Below are 13,030 nucleotides of genomic sequence, written 5' to 3'. Positions count from 1 at the left end.
CAATAGAGCGAGTGAACGACGGTGACAACATGAAGACAAGGCTGCACAAGAGCGCACACATGCTAGGAGCTTTGCCCACACGTCTCCTGCCCTGTCGCCATTTTCCTCAGCTAAAATACAAAAGACTCGGCTGGGGGAGCACACACCCCTCTCCCAATCTTCTGCTAATACACACGCCACAATCTCTTTTGTCACTCGTGTTAAACGCGCAATATGTGATAGTGTTTATGCTCTCCACAATGCTCGAACATGTCAAAACGTAGTTGGAAGTACAACCATTTTCTTAGCAAGATTAAGGGCAAGAAGACTAAATGACAATATTCAGCCTGCCTGCCTTGTTAGCAGATGGCTGCACAGAAAGACAAATAGCTCGCCATTTCTGTTGACTGACGTGTGACGTATCCACACAGGTAAGAGTACAGATTTTAAATCGTGTTGCTGACCACCGAGTCGTCCAATCAGCGGTCAGCAGGGGCGGGGTATAACCCCGTCAATCATGCAGGAACTATAACGGTTTGAATAGGGAGGGAGGGGGAGAATCCAATCCGGTTTGAGCTAGTTCTTCTTCCAATGGAACATTAACGTCTCGCTGCACTGTATTAGACTGGACTGGTACAGCTTTATCCAGAATATAGGCTACTGTATTGTCTCTTGTGTCGAGTAACCTTTAGCTCTGTTTACTTTTACACACATCAACCATGCCTAAAAGGAGCAAAGTGAGTAGACTAACGTCTTTCATGCATTCAGTAATACAGCATTTATAACCCCCAATTGCAATTTGTAAGATGGGCTTGTTACAGCTTGTGATCACAGTTGTTAAAATGTGCCTGCAAATATCCGTATTCTGTTCCGGGTGAATGTCAACAATGTAGCTAGCGGTTTGCAGCCGGGAGTTTAGTTGTTATGTAGCGTTTGTTTTGATTGTCTCAAGTGGCTGATTCTCGGTCATATCTCTCGTGCAGTGATTATCTTTGTGCCTCGGGTTTTCCGCAAATGGTGACATGCACACATGCAACTGTGTATAAATAGACTACATTTGGGTTAATTGCAGTGTAAGACAAAGCTGGGTTGTTTTCTTTGACGATTGATTGCTTTTCTGCAGAGAAAGTTGGCGGCATATTGATTGTTTTCTACGGGGGTCGTCACGCTGGGTAGCCCACTAAAGTTTCCCTGAGAGAAAATAGGTCCGACATAAAAAATGCTAATAGCCTGCCGCCATTCTGTTGGAGTTTGGCTTTAATGTTATGGTTGTTATTTTTGTGTGGGCACCAATACTAGTTTACGGCTTACTTGTGTAACGCAACCCTTTTTGTAATGTCATTTTATGCTAATAATGCTAACGTCTCTCCTTCGTAAACCTAGCGTGCATGTGTGTTTTAGTTTCATAGCATGGCCGCCCTTATTTTTACCACGGAAAATGCATTTCTTGGAAGGCGTTCGTCGTGCTATTGGAGTGTCTTTCTGTGTATTGTCGGCTCAGGCCAGTGGTAGGTTATGCAATGGTGAGCCTCCGTCAGCAAAGCGCTGCTCTTGTTGCTGGGGGTTCTAGTAGATTCTGCTACCAGATTGACAGAGTCGCTGAGCATCTCGGAGTGACTCTTTTCAAATTCATGGCGGGAACGCTCACTACACTGCTCGGTTTTTTCCGTACACCGACAGTCCCATTCATTACCAATGAATGGTTGTGTCGTGAGGAGGCGGAGTCCGCCCCCTCCTCCGCCGGAGTTTTAGCTACAGTAGACCGGGAGAGCACGAGCACATGACGCTGTTTAAACTACTCTACACGCCTGCTATTCCTGACGCCTTTCGTAGACAAGCAGGTCAAAGGACACTTCCCTTCTTGTTTTTTTGTGTGTGTGTAGACAAATGTTCCACAAGGGTTCTTTATGATACATTTCTAAGTAATGCACCATATTGATATAGGCTATTAGATATAAACAGGCTGGTTGAGAAATTAGTCTTTAATGGAGACTGGTTTCCATTGTTCAAGATTTTAAAACAAATCCCAGCCAATCACAGCGCTTGGTTGAAACTAAATCATGTATGCCGCTGGATGTGTGGCCATAGGCTAATGTTCTGTCTGGAAACGCCCACTTTTTAGTTACATAATAACTAATACTTAAAGCCCATGACCCCCTCCCCCCCCCTTGGGCACACATTATAATGCAGACAATTTACATAATCTGATTTTCTTTTTTTTCCCCTCACACAGTCAGGAGAAGAATCAGCGGTAAGGATTTTTTAAAACATATTTTCATATTTGTAATCTTTCTGTTCCTTTTTATAAAATAAGGAGACAGTTAGTCTGTTCACCCACCAGGGGTCAGTAACACTCCATCAGTGAGAGCCATTGGCTGCTGTGTTAAAAGTAATCCCCCTGTTTTTCTCTCTCTGCAGCCCAAGAGGAGATCTGTAAGGTTAAGCGACGTAAGTAGAGACAAGCCTAGAGCGTCCCAGACAACACGCCGGCTTTTAATTGCGTTCTTAGTGCTGACGATGATTTTTGTCTCCACAGAAACCTGCAACTGCAAAGGCAGAGGCCAAACCTAAGCCAAAGGTGGGACCTTGTTTTGATTACTTCTGATTAGACTGGCAACTGCTGGCTGAGGGACTAACATGGTTAATATGTTTTTGTTTGCAGAAGGCACCTGCTAAGCCTAAGAAAGCAAAGGAGGTGGAGAAGGCCAAGCCTGAGGAGAAAGCACCAGAGGCCCCCGCGGAGAATGGCGAAGCCAAAGCTGAGGAAGAGGTAAGGCTCACGGCATTAGATATAAACATGCAAAATAAAGCTCCCCTCCTCTGGGATTCAACTTTGACACCATCAAACTTGTTTTCCAGGCACCAGCTACAGACGCAGCTGAAGAAAAAGATGAGGCAGCAGAATAACGTCTTTCAACCCACATCTTTTACCAGTGCTCCCTGTACCTCTTTTCTTGTACAATTCAGGGGAATATTTTTATCAACTATTTTCTAAATACAGGTTTTTTAGTAGTTTGATTGTAGAGAACACTTTTTTTTAATGAAAAGAAAATGTCATTTTGGAGTCGGGAATTTCTTCACATCCCACAATTTTGCATCGCCATAAAAGTTGCGGTCATTGTTGTTCCTGTCAGTGGATTTCATTTCAGTTTTAAATGTGAAGGAAGGGAGGGTGCAGGACAGGTTACCGTGTCAACGCGCAAGCACAATGTTCACAGGAGCTGGGGCAACAACAGGAAGAGCTTGTCTGCGTGGACTACATTCCATATGCTTTATAAGGGACAGTGTGTGTAATCTGTGCCGGGGTGGGGATGGACAAAGTCACAGGGCAACTCATTGTTTTATTGTTTATAATGAAGAACAGTGTTTTAGAATGTTTGTAAGCTTTGTTCCTATATGTTAACTCTTGTACTCATGCCGTTTTTCTTAATGAATCTGATCAATAAAGCTAAAATCCCTATTACCAGAGCTCTCCTTATTAGAGCTGTGCATCGCTAGTTTGGTTGTCTCTGTTCTGTGATAGCATCGCAATAAATTTGTAAAGCTGCTGTGAAAAGGGTTTTCAATCTTTCTATATGCAGTGTGTAGTGGTACATTGTAAGGATGGTAAAAATGGAATTTGTTTTCTTAGCCAAGCTAATGGGGTGTGTAACCATTAAAAAAAAACTGTTGAGACTGGCTTCTTAAAGGCCAACAAACATGCTGTTCATTTATTTGAGATGTCAAATGCATACCAGCAGTAGCAATATTCATGTGGGTTTTAGATATCTGTATCAAGTACAAATGTGCGGTTCCTTATTTGTTTATAGATGTACCTGTGTAATGATTGTTATCAACGAACCAATAAAACTCAGTTGGTAGTTGTTACAGCAAGTTGTTTTATTCTGAAAAACTGGTAATGCCGCTGATAAGTGCCTGTTACATTAAAGGCAAAGCTTAAAGCTGTTCCTTTGTTCTAAAAGAGGTAAAGGCATACAAATTATTTGCTGAGGTTTTGGGAGAAAAAATACTGATATACTGTAATAAAGCGTGTTGTATGTATCGAGACTAAAAGTAACCACAATCAAAGCATGCTTTTAAACAAACACTTGACTTATTTAACTATTCCTGTAAGGCCCTTATAATGCCCCCTGTCATTTATCCAGCCATTCCTAAAGGTTCTAAGGCTTTTACAACCGATCCCAATAAAAACAGATGAAGACTGGTTTCAGCACCTTGGACAGCTTCTCATTGGACCTTAGCTCTATCGGCTGCATTGTCTTTTACTTGTCCTCCTATCTAGATGCATTTATGTCCCCTTTTCATAAACGTATATTTAGCCTCTGTGTTGGTCAACAAGCTGATATGATGCAGTGCGCCCTGACGTATAACTGATGTAATAGCGCTAGCATGTTGTCTACCGGCTCAGCTGTGATTGGTTTGCAGAGAACGTGGAACGCTTTCTTCTTCCTGGTGAAGGCGTCAGATGGTTTTGCGTTTCCACCCAGCACTCAAAGACGGTACACCTTATTTAAACCACTTTGCACACAGAACTAAAATGACTGCCTATAACTACAGCTAATGAACACACCATAAAAAGATCCCTTCCTAATGCTGTTCTACTCTAAGTAATGGATGATCAAATGCCCAGGGTTAGATTCATGCAACCATGCATTCTGAGGTTCACCTGAAGCTAGTATGAGGATTCAGCAGTCAGTCAGTTACAGACTGTTCATTAAACAGCTGCTGAGCTGCAATAAAGGCAGAGTAACACAAAGGCAAACCTTTGTAATAACAATTATGTAACTTTGTAAGATACTCATATGATTTATATAACTCCTAACCAATTTGTGCAGCTAACAAGGACTGGATTTTGTCCCTCATCACTTGCGTTGGAATTGCATCTGGGCATGTGAGCACTGTCTTGAGAAAAAAGATTTTTTTTTCAGAATTGACTGAAGCAAGAGACACAATGTCACAGTAAGGCCGCCGCTGGTAAGTTCAACTACCGCCAGTTTATTGGATGTCCTTAACCTTTCAAGTCCATTTTACAAGCCCAGTAGTTGGAGTTGACAAAACTCCAGATTTTTAAGATGAGAACGTTAACAATATACAATCTAGTACAATCATGTCTGTACACAACTAGCGTGGGAGTGACCAAACACCTTCAGCACTGGTTTGATGTTAATCCCATCCTTAAAAACAGCTCCAATCACAGAAGCAGACAAGGTCAGTGGTGGAAGAAGTGGTCGTATCCTTTACTTAAGCAAAAGTAGTATTACAACACTGTTAAAGTCCTGTGTTCAAAGTGTTACTTAAGTAATAGTATGTAAGTACCACCAGAAAAGCATCAGTGCTTAAAGTGTGAAGAGTTGAAGTACTAAATGTAGAAGAGACCTCCCATTTTAGGAAGTGTAAAGGATCCAAAAGGATGTGTGTTTATTGGTCTCATTTCAGCTGGACTGCTATATCTTTGGCTAGTGTCATTTACAATAAAAGATCAGATTTTATAAACTACTGTGTGTTTTGTGTGCTAAAATCTACATTTTTAAAAGTAACTAAAGATGTCAGAAGTACAATACTTCTCTCTGAAAGGTAGCGGAGTAGAAGAAGAAAGTGGCATGAAAGAAAAAAGTCAAGCAACGCATCTCAACATTTGTACTTAAGTACAGTATTTGAGTAAATATACTTCCACTTCGTTACATTCCACCACTGGACAAGGAGTATCGTATCATGTAGTATACATGTGTATAAAAATTACATGCTCTCCAGTTCATTTTAGTGAAATAATGAGCCTATGACTTTCTTTTCTACCAATATGAGGTATTAGTAAAATGACCATGACACATGCTACCACATCTGTGCAAATACCTAGACAAATAATAGTCTAGAATATACAGGCTCATCAGTTAACATTCAATAAGTTAAACAGAATTGACTTGCACTGAAGGCAAGGTATCCAACGGGCAGCACACACCCACTTTATCTCAACAAAATCCACTCCAACCTTTACGTATTTTCATGTTCGTGTTCTTTTTCGCATACCGCTGATTGTAAATGTCTCTACATGAAAACTGCCTCTAGGATGAAGTGGGAGCATTCAAATGTTCGGTATTGTTGTGAAAGCTTGTGATTAGTCTGGATCAACGGGAGATCATTTCTCCGAGCCATCAAACGTTACACACTGAAAATGGCAAGTTTGGATGAAAATGTGGATGGTGCAACATGACAGGCCTGCTTGGTTCTGTCAGGAAATGATTGTTAAGATTTACAGAGAATATGTTGCTGGCATTTTACCTCTAATTGGGACGTTTTGGACCGACTGGTGGGAATGCTGTAGACGAATGAGCAGAGGACTTTAAACCATGTATCAGCTCATATAAATAGCTCATGTTACTGTATTGTGTAAACAGTTAAAATAAGTTATTATTGTATGCAATGTTTTATTTTGTGGGGTGCAAACGTTCCACCAGAACAAGTTCCTTCCAGAGAAGGTTTTTACAGAGCCACGGTTGCTGAGTCCTCATGCAAACAAGCCTATTTTTTTCTATTTTCCCCAAATGTATGTATGCTAGCAGCTAGGCTAGCATTGTAACTAGTGCTGTCAGTTAAAGGTTTTACCGGCGTTAACGCAAACCCATTTAAACAGCGTCACGTTTTCTATCACGTTATTAACGTTCTTTTTGGCCTAGCAATTTGGAGTGTTTTTTCACATGCGGATACAACATCTAGGGACGTTGCATGGTTAAAAATGGGTCTATTGACAGGACCAAAGTGATCTGTGGGTTTGGTCGTTGTGAACTGAGCTGTCATTGAGCACGTCCAGTCTGAAATACCACTTGATGGCCAATCACACGGATAATGCTGATCCCCCCCCCCCCAGTATTATTTTCACCCTTTTATTAGACAGTGACACATTGTGTGAGAGATTGTTTGAATAGACACAAATGTGTGACTGAATGCGATTCATTTCAAGTTAACTATGACATTAATGCGAATAAGTAATGTGTATAAAATTTGTGTTACAAAGTGACGCTGGTTTGTCTCTGAAGTAAAGGCCGGACTCCAATAGAGCTGTTTGGCACAGTTGGTGAACAGTTTTCTGTTGGGGGGGGGTGACTTGGGATTTTTCACTTTGTAAACCTGTAACTTTCAGAAAAATGATACATAACACAATAAAGAAAAGGGAAAAAAGCCAAAAACCATAATATGAGCACTTTAAATGACTCCCACCCACCCTGAGCATCTACATCAACCCAATTAATTAGAAACTAAATGTTGGCAATGAGTCTGTGAGACAGTGGTGGTGTTTGGTCAGTATAATACAGGACATAATAATGTGCAGTATTCTGTATACAGAGCGGTCAACAGTGCATGGACACAGTCTGTCTCGTCACATAACAGGACATCAATAGTTGGCTCACTTCCGAGAAGACACATTAGTCCATCTTCACTGCGATCCGTCCCATTTTGGTGCGCATGTTGCGTGCGAGGAAGAAGCCGATGGTGGCGGCGACCATAATCACCTCGGCTACCCAGAAGGCCATGTCCCAGCTGTGTTGTTTGGCAATCGTGCTGAAGGGAAGCCCCGCCATAAAAGCCCCCACTGCAAGAAACGAGCAAAGCTGGGTTAGCCGCACGAGGTTGTCGAGGCTGGAATATTACAGTGAGTGGAACAGCTGTTTCTGCTGCTCATGTGAATCGCCAGCTTTCCATCAGTCTTGTATAAAGTACTTGAAAGCACTACTTGAATAAAAATACAAGTACCTCACCAGAACATGACTTTGGTAGAAGTTAAAGCTACATTTTAGAATATTACTTCAGCAAATGTCTGATCTGATATTTAACGTCCTTAAGTATCAAAAGAAATGTTCAGATATTAAATGTCCTTAATTTCTAGAAGGGAAGAAAAACTTTGATTATGAACTTTATTGTTTCTTCCTTATAGTAAAGTGTATTATTCAGGGTTTCCACATCCTCTTAAACATCAAATTAACAGACAAACAAAGAAAAACAGAAACTTAAGTTTCATTTTTTTATGTAATGTAGAATCTTTCACTCAAAGATACAAAATCATTTCTTTAGGGACATTTTCAGCTCAGAAGTGTATACCTTCAAAACACGTTTTTGTTTTTGTAAAACTTAAAACGGGGACACCAGACCTAGAGCGGCTCTCATTAGGGGCTGAGCCCCCCTCTAAAGGTCTGATCCTAGAACCACCCCTGCTGCTACTTCCTACTTGTACTCCACTACAACTACGAGGGGAATGTTGTAATGTTTACTGAACGACCTCTATCTGACAGATTGTGCTTTATTGCTTTGGCTTTTTTCTGCAACAGTTCATTAAATATCGGATACAATAAAAACTATTGAGGACATATTTTCCTTGACGCAGGACATTGACGCAGTATTTAACGAGATCGCTGCGGTCGGCAGCAGATAAACAAGCTACAATGTAAATTAACATGATCATTGTCCAGCTTTTATTTACGTTCAGAAAAGTAATCGTTTTGCTACTGACAAACTCAGATTATTATTTTAAGTGTCTGACAACTTTACGAAAAGGATTTCTAAGGAGGTCGACCTTTCTGTTACAGAGTAAGATCCTTTATTAAAACATAAAATTGCGTTCAGTAAACCCACCAGACTCCATGTAAATAATCGGTAATTTTAGCATCGTAAAATATGGCTTTCTAAAACATTTCTGAGCTCTGAGCAGCGCTGGCACTGGCTGTCTTGAGCCTGCGTGTGTAGGGTGTGCGACTATCGGCTACGTTTGGTCAGTGTTTTCTTTCGATCATTCTAATATCGGGTCTGTCAGTCACAGTGAAAACCGGGGACATTTCCAGGGACAGATCCAGCAGGGGACAGGTCACCCTACTTTAGGGTAAAGTCTCGGAGTAAAAGTATACATTTTATTTAGGAAAAGTAGTGGAGTAAAAGTGAAAGTTTCCAGAAATATAAATAACAAAGTAAAGCATTGATAGGTAAAAAAAAACCTACCTAAGTACAGTAACAAGTCTTTGTACTTGGTTACATTACAACATTACATCAATGCTTACCATTTGCCATCAGAGCTACAACAGCATGAGAGGTTCCACAAAAATTTGAAGGAGCACTTTCACTGGCTATCACCCCGAACAAGGCAATAGGTCCGTAAGAAGAGAATCCAAACATAGCACCAAGGAACAGGATCCAGATCTGTGTACGGGAATAAGAAAATGTGCAACACGGTGTTCATGGTAGCTTTACTAGAGCCTTATTCACATGAGACTAATATCACCAGGGGACATCCTGTCATGTTAAAATATGGAGGACATTGTCAGCAAATCTGAGTACAATTACGACTTCAATTATCCCGTGCGGTGTCATCTCTAAATCACATGAAGTCCCCTAAAAGTATTGTTAATTTAAGTTTTTCCAAAAATAACACAAATCCAACAAATTATTAGTAGTGCTGTCAAACAATTCAAATATTTAATTGCGATTATGTATAGTTATAATGTCATATGTATAATGCCATAGTTAACTTGCAATTAATCGCATATTTTTATCTATTCTAAATGTCCCTTGAATTCTTTTTGTCCCATTATATTTTCTCATTTTAAGCTCTTATTGACATGAATAGTGGATCTGCTTGCTTTGTGCAATTGTTTTTATTTAAAACAACATTGGCATTTAGCCTACTGTAGTGTTCAATTTCACACTAATATTCTCACTTGGAGCAAATAATCTCTCACACAATGAAACACTGTCCATCAATAAAAGGGGGAAAATCATACTTTGACGATCTCACTGATAAGCACCATTTACATTTTCAACCATACCTCTTTTTCTGACACGCCAATGACGACAGAGACGGGGTGAATGACTTGGACCCAAAGAGGAGGCTCCTGAGCGAAGAAAATAAGCTGGTTATTTTTTTCCAACATGGGCAGCATGCTCATTCTAAGCATTTTTACATATTAATAAAAGCAATTATGTCACGTCTAGGGATGCAGGTTTGGACCCTATGGCAGATACGAGGAGGCATTGGAAGATTTAGAAGATTCAGAAGATTTATTTAATAAGACGGCTTAAAACAAAGGACGTCCTTAGTTTTAAGGATTGCCAAGACACTCAGAAAACTACAGACTAGGGAATCAAAAACCACAAGGACCAGGGAGATGTAGGGGGGTAACAAACGATGATCTGACAACAGACTAAGAAAGCACAGAGACTAAATACACGAGGTAACGAGGGTAGGGCTGGGCAATATATGGATATTATGATATGAGACTAGATATCTTCTTAGATATTGGATATTGTATTATCGTGATATGACATAAGTGTCTTTTACTGGTTTCAAAGGTTGCATTACAGTAAAATTATGTACTTTTCTGAACTTACCAGAGTGTTCTAGTTGTTCTATTAATTGCCTGTTTTCCACTTAGACATCATTTCCACATTACTGATGATTATTTATATTGATATCCAGGTATTTGGTCAGGAATATTGTGATATCTGATTTTCTCCTTATCGCCCAGCCCGAAACGGGGGACAGGTTACATGCGGGCTTGATAAACAGTAGACACATTGGAGCAGATGAAACAGGCGGGAAAACACATAAGGTAGGAAGTCAAACAAAGACATGACAAGAGTAACAGAGAGACTACAAAATGAAACAAACACTGATTGAACGAGGAAAACACATAGAGAATACAGGAACACAGGAGACAGAGTAAAGGAAAGAGGGACAGAAATAATAGAAAAACCACAACCATGACAAAAGAAGTTGTGAGTACCTGTGGGACTTCAGGTGTGATGGTGACTCTGAAGAGGTACATGGACACGTACATCCCGGCCATCATGAGAATGAGCAGGCCGTGGCGAGGGTTGCCGTGGGTGCCCAGGCCTTGCTGGAGGAGGTCGAAAGAAAGGATGATTTTTAACACTGAACCCTAATCAATACTCGCGGTCATTGTTGCCTAATCCATCCGTGCCTGTTACTCACCCGAGCTACAGCTCTGTCAGAGAGTAAGCCTGCTGCCAGGCTGCCCACGAAACCTCCCACCTCCAAGGCACTCATGTAGGTGCTGCCTGCGGGCAACACAGCCGGTGTCAGTACACACAAGCAGCTAATTCCAATTAAAACATATCAACACTTTCCTTTAAACTGAAATGTTTGATCTGACTCAGTTCAACAGCAGCATCTACAGTGGGGTTTTAAAGTTTGGGCACCCCAGGTAAATATATGTAATAATGTGCATAAGGAAGCCAAGAAAAAAATGGAAACATCTCCAAAAAGGCATCAAATGACAGAATAGACATTTGTATAATATGTCACAAAAAGTTAGATTTTTATTTCCATCATTTACACTTTCAAAATAACAGAAAACAAAAAAGTTACGTCTGCAAAAGTTTGGGCGCCCTGCAGAATTTATCGCATGCGCCGCCCCCTTTGGAAAGCTAAGAACTGACAGTGTCATGGATTGTTCTCAATCATCGTCTGGAAAGACCAGGTGATGTCAGTCTTACGGTTTTAATTGCCCAGACTCATCTGACCTTGCCCCAACAATCAGCACCATCGCAAGCAGTTGTCTAGAAAACTGAGCTAGACACAAAATTTCACACCTCCACAAGGCTGGAAAGGGCTACGGGGAAATTGCCAAGCAGCTTGGTGAAAAAAGGTCCACTGTTGGAGCAAACATTAGAAAATGGAAGAAGCTAAACATGACTGTCAATCTCCCTCGGACTGGGGCTCCATGCAAGATCTCACCTCGTGGGGTCTCAATAATCCTAAGAAAGGTGAGAAATCAGCCCAGAACTACACGGGAGGACCATGACCTGAAAAGAGCTGGGACCACCGTTTCCAAGGTTACTGTTGGTAATACATTATGACATCATGGTTTGAAATCATGCATATGGCACGGAGGGTTCCCCTGCTTAAACCAGCACATGTCAAGACCCGTCTTAAGTTTGCCAATGAACATTTGGATGATCCAGAGGAGTCATGGGAGAAAGTCATGTGGTCCGATGAGACCAAAATATAACTTTTTGGTCATAATTCCACTAACCGTGTTTGGAGGAAGAAGAATGATGAGTACCATCCCAAGAACACCATACTGCGAAGCATGGGGGTGGTAGCATCATGCTTTGGGGGTGTCTTTCTGCACATGGGACAGGGGGACTGCACTTTATTAAGGAGAGAATGACCAGCGGCATGTATTGCAAGATTTAGGGGAACAACCTCTTTCCCTCAGAGCATTGAAGATGGGTCGAGGCCAGGTCTTACAACATGACAATGACCCAAAGCACACAGCCAGGATAACCAAGGAGCGGCTCTGGAAGAAGCATATCAAGGTTCTGGCGTGGCCTAGCCAGTCTCCAGACCTACAGTGGTGTGAAAAAGTGTTTGCCCCCTTCCTCATTTCCTGTTCCTTTGCATGTTTGTCACACTTAAGTGTTTCGGAACATCAAACCAATTTAAACAATAGTCAAGGACAACACAAGTAAACACAAAATGCATTTAGTAAATGAAGGTGTTTATTATTAAAGGTGAAAAAAATCCAAACCATCATGGCCCTGTGTGAAAAAGTGATTGCCCCCTAAACCTAATAACTGGTTGGGCCACCCTTAGCAGCAACAACTGCAACCAAGTGTTTGCGATAACGTACAATGAGGCTTTTACAGCGTCCTGGAGGAATTTTGGCCCACTCATCTTTGTCCTAATTCAGTTACATTAGAGGGTTTTCGAGCATGAACGGCCTTTTTAAGGTCATACCACAACATCTCAATAGGATTCAGGTCAGGACTTTGGCTAGGCCACTCCAAAGTCTTCATTTTGTTTTTCTTCAGCCATTCGGTGGTGGACTTGCTGTTGTGTTTAGGATCATTGTCCTGCTGCAGAACCCAATTTTCGTTTCAGCACACGAACAGATGGTCGGACATTCTCCTTCAGGATCTCTTGGTAGACAGCAGAATTCATAGTTCCTTTTATCATGGCAGGTCTTCAAGGTCCTGAAGCAGCAAAACAGCCCCAGACCATCACACTACCACCAACATATTTTACTGTTGGTATAATGTTCTTTTT

The 13,030-nt window shown here is 41.2% G+C and overlaps 2 protein-coding genes across 4 annotated transcripts in view; one reads left to right on the top strand and one right to left on the bottom strand.

Annotated features, from left to right (window-relative positions):
- Window positions 1-470: 470 nt before the first annotated feature.
- Window positions 471-3,846, top strand: si:ch73-1a9.3 (non-histone chromosomal protein HMG-14B). Its single transcript, XM_034890208.1, has 6 exons — window positions 471-716; window positions 2,213-2,230; window positions 2,398-2,427; window positions 2,516-2,557; window positions 2,642-2,749; window positions 2,839-3,846. The coding sequence occupies exons 1-6, from the start codon at window positions 699-701 to the stop codon at window positions 2,884-2,886; spliced, it is 264 nt and encodes an 87-aa protein (XP_034746099.1). The 5' UTR covers window positions 471-698; the 3' UTR covers window positions 2,887-3,846.
- Window positions 3,847-7,062: 3,216 nt separating this feature from the next.
- The window catches only part of slc37a4b (solute carrier family 37 member 4b), an 18,423-nt gene continuing 12,455 nt past the window's right edge, over window positions 7,063-13,030 (bottom strand). For all 3 annotated transcript variants that reach the window (XM_034890552.1, XM_034890554.1, XM_034890553.1), the window contains exons 6-10: window positions 10,952-11,037; window positions 10,743-10,856; window positions 9,786-9,851; window positions 9,021-9,159; window positions 7,063-7,564 (exon numbers count right to left, since the gene is read on the bottom strand). In XM_034890552.1, the coding sequence (XP_034746443.1) occupies window positions 7,398-7,564; window positions 9,021-9,159; window positions 9,786-9,851; window positions 10,743-10,856; window positions 10,952-11,037 (572 nt within the window). In that variant the 3' untranslated portion in view covers window positions 7,063-7,397. The remainder of the gene's footprint in view (window positions 7,565-9,020; window positions 9,160-9,785; window positions 9,852-10,742; window positions 10,857-10,951; window positions 11,038-13,030) is intronic.

Source organism: Etheostoma cragini, chromosome 13 (assembly GCF_013103735.1).
Source record: "Etheostoma cragini isolate CJK2018 chromosome 13, CSU_Ecrag_1.0, whole genome shotgun sequence".
Taxonomy (NCBI): domain Eukaryota; kingdom Metazoa; phylum Chordata; class Actinopteri; order Perciformes; family Percidae; genus Etheostoma; species Etheostoma cragini.
Note: the sequence above shows the minus strand (reverse complement) of the source record. Positions and strands in the feature narration are given on the sequence as shown.

Coding starts and splice junctions, on each gene's coding strand:
- si:ch73-1a9.3 (XM_034890208.1), top strand. Junction 2,558..2,641: donor AGGCCAAACCTAAGCCAAAG/GTGGGACCTTGT, acceptor TTTTGTTTGCAG/AAGGCACCTGCTAAGCCTAA. Junction 2,750..2,838: donor AAGCCAAAGCTGAGGAAGAG/GTAAGGCTCACG, acceptor CTTGTTTTCCAG/GCACCAGCTACAGACGCAGC.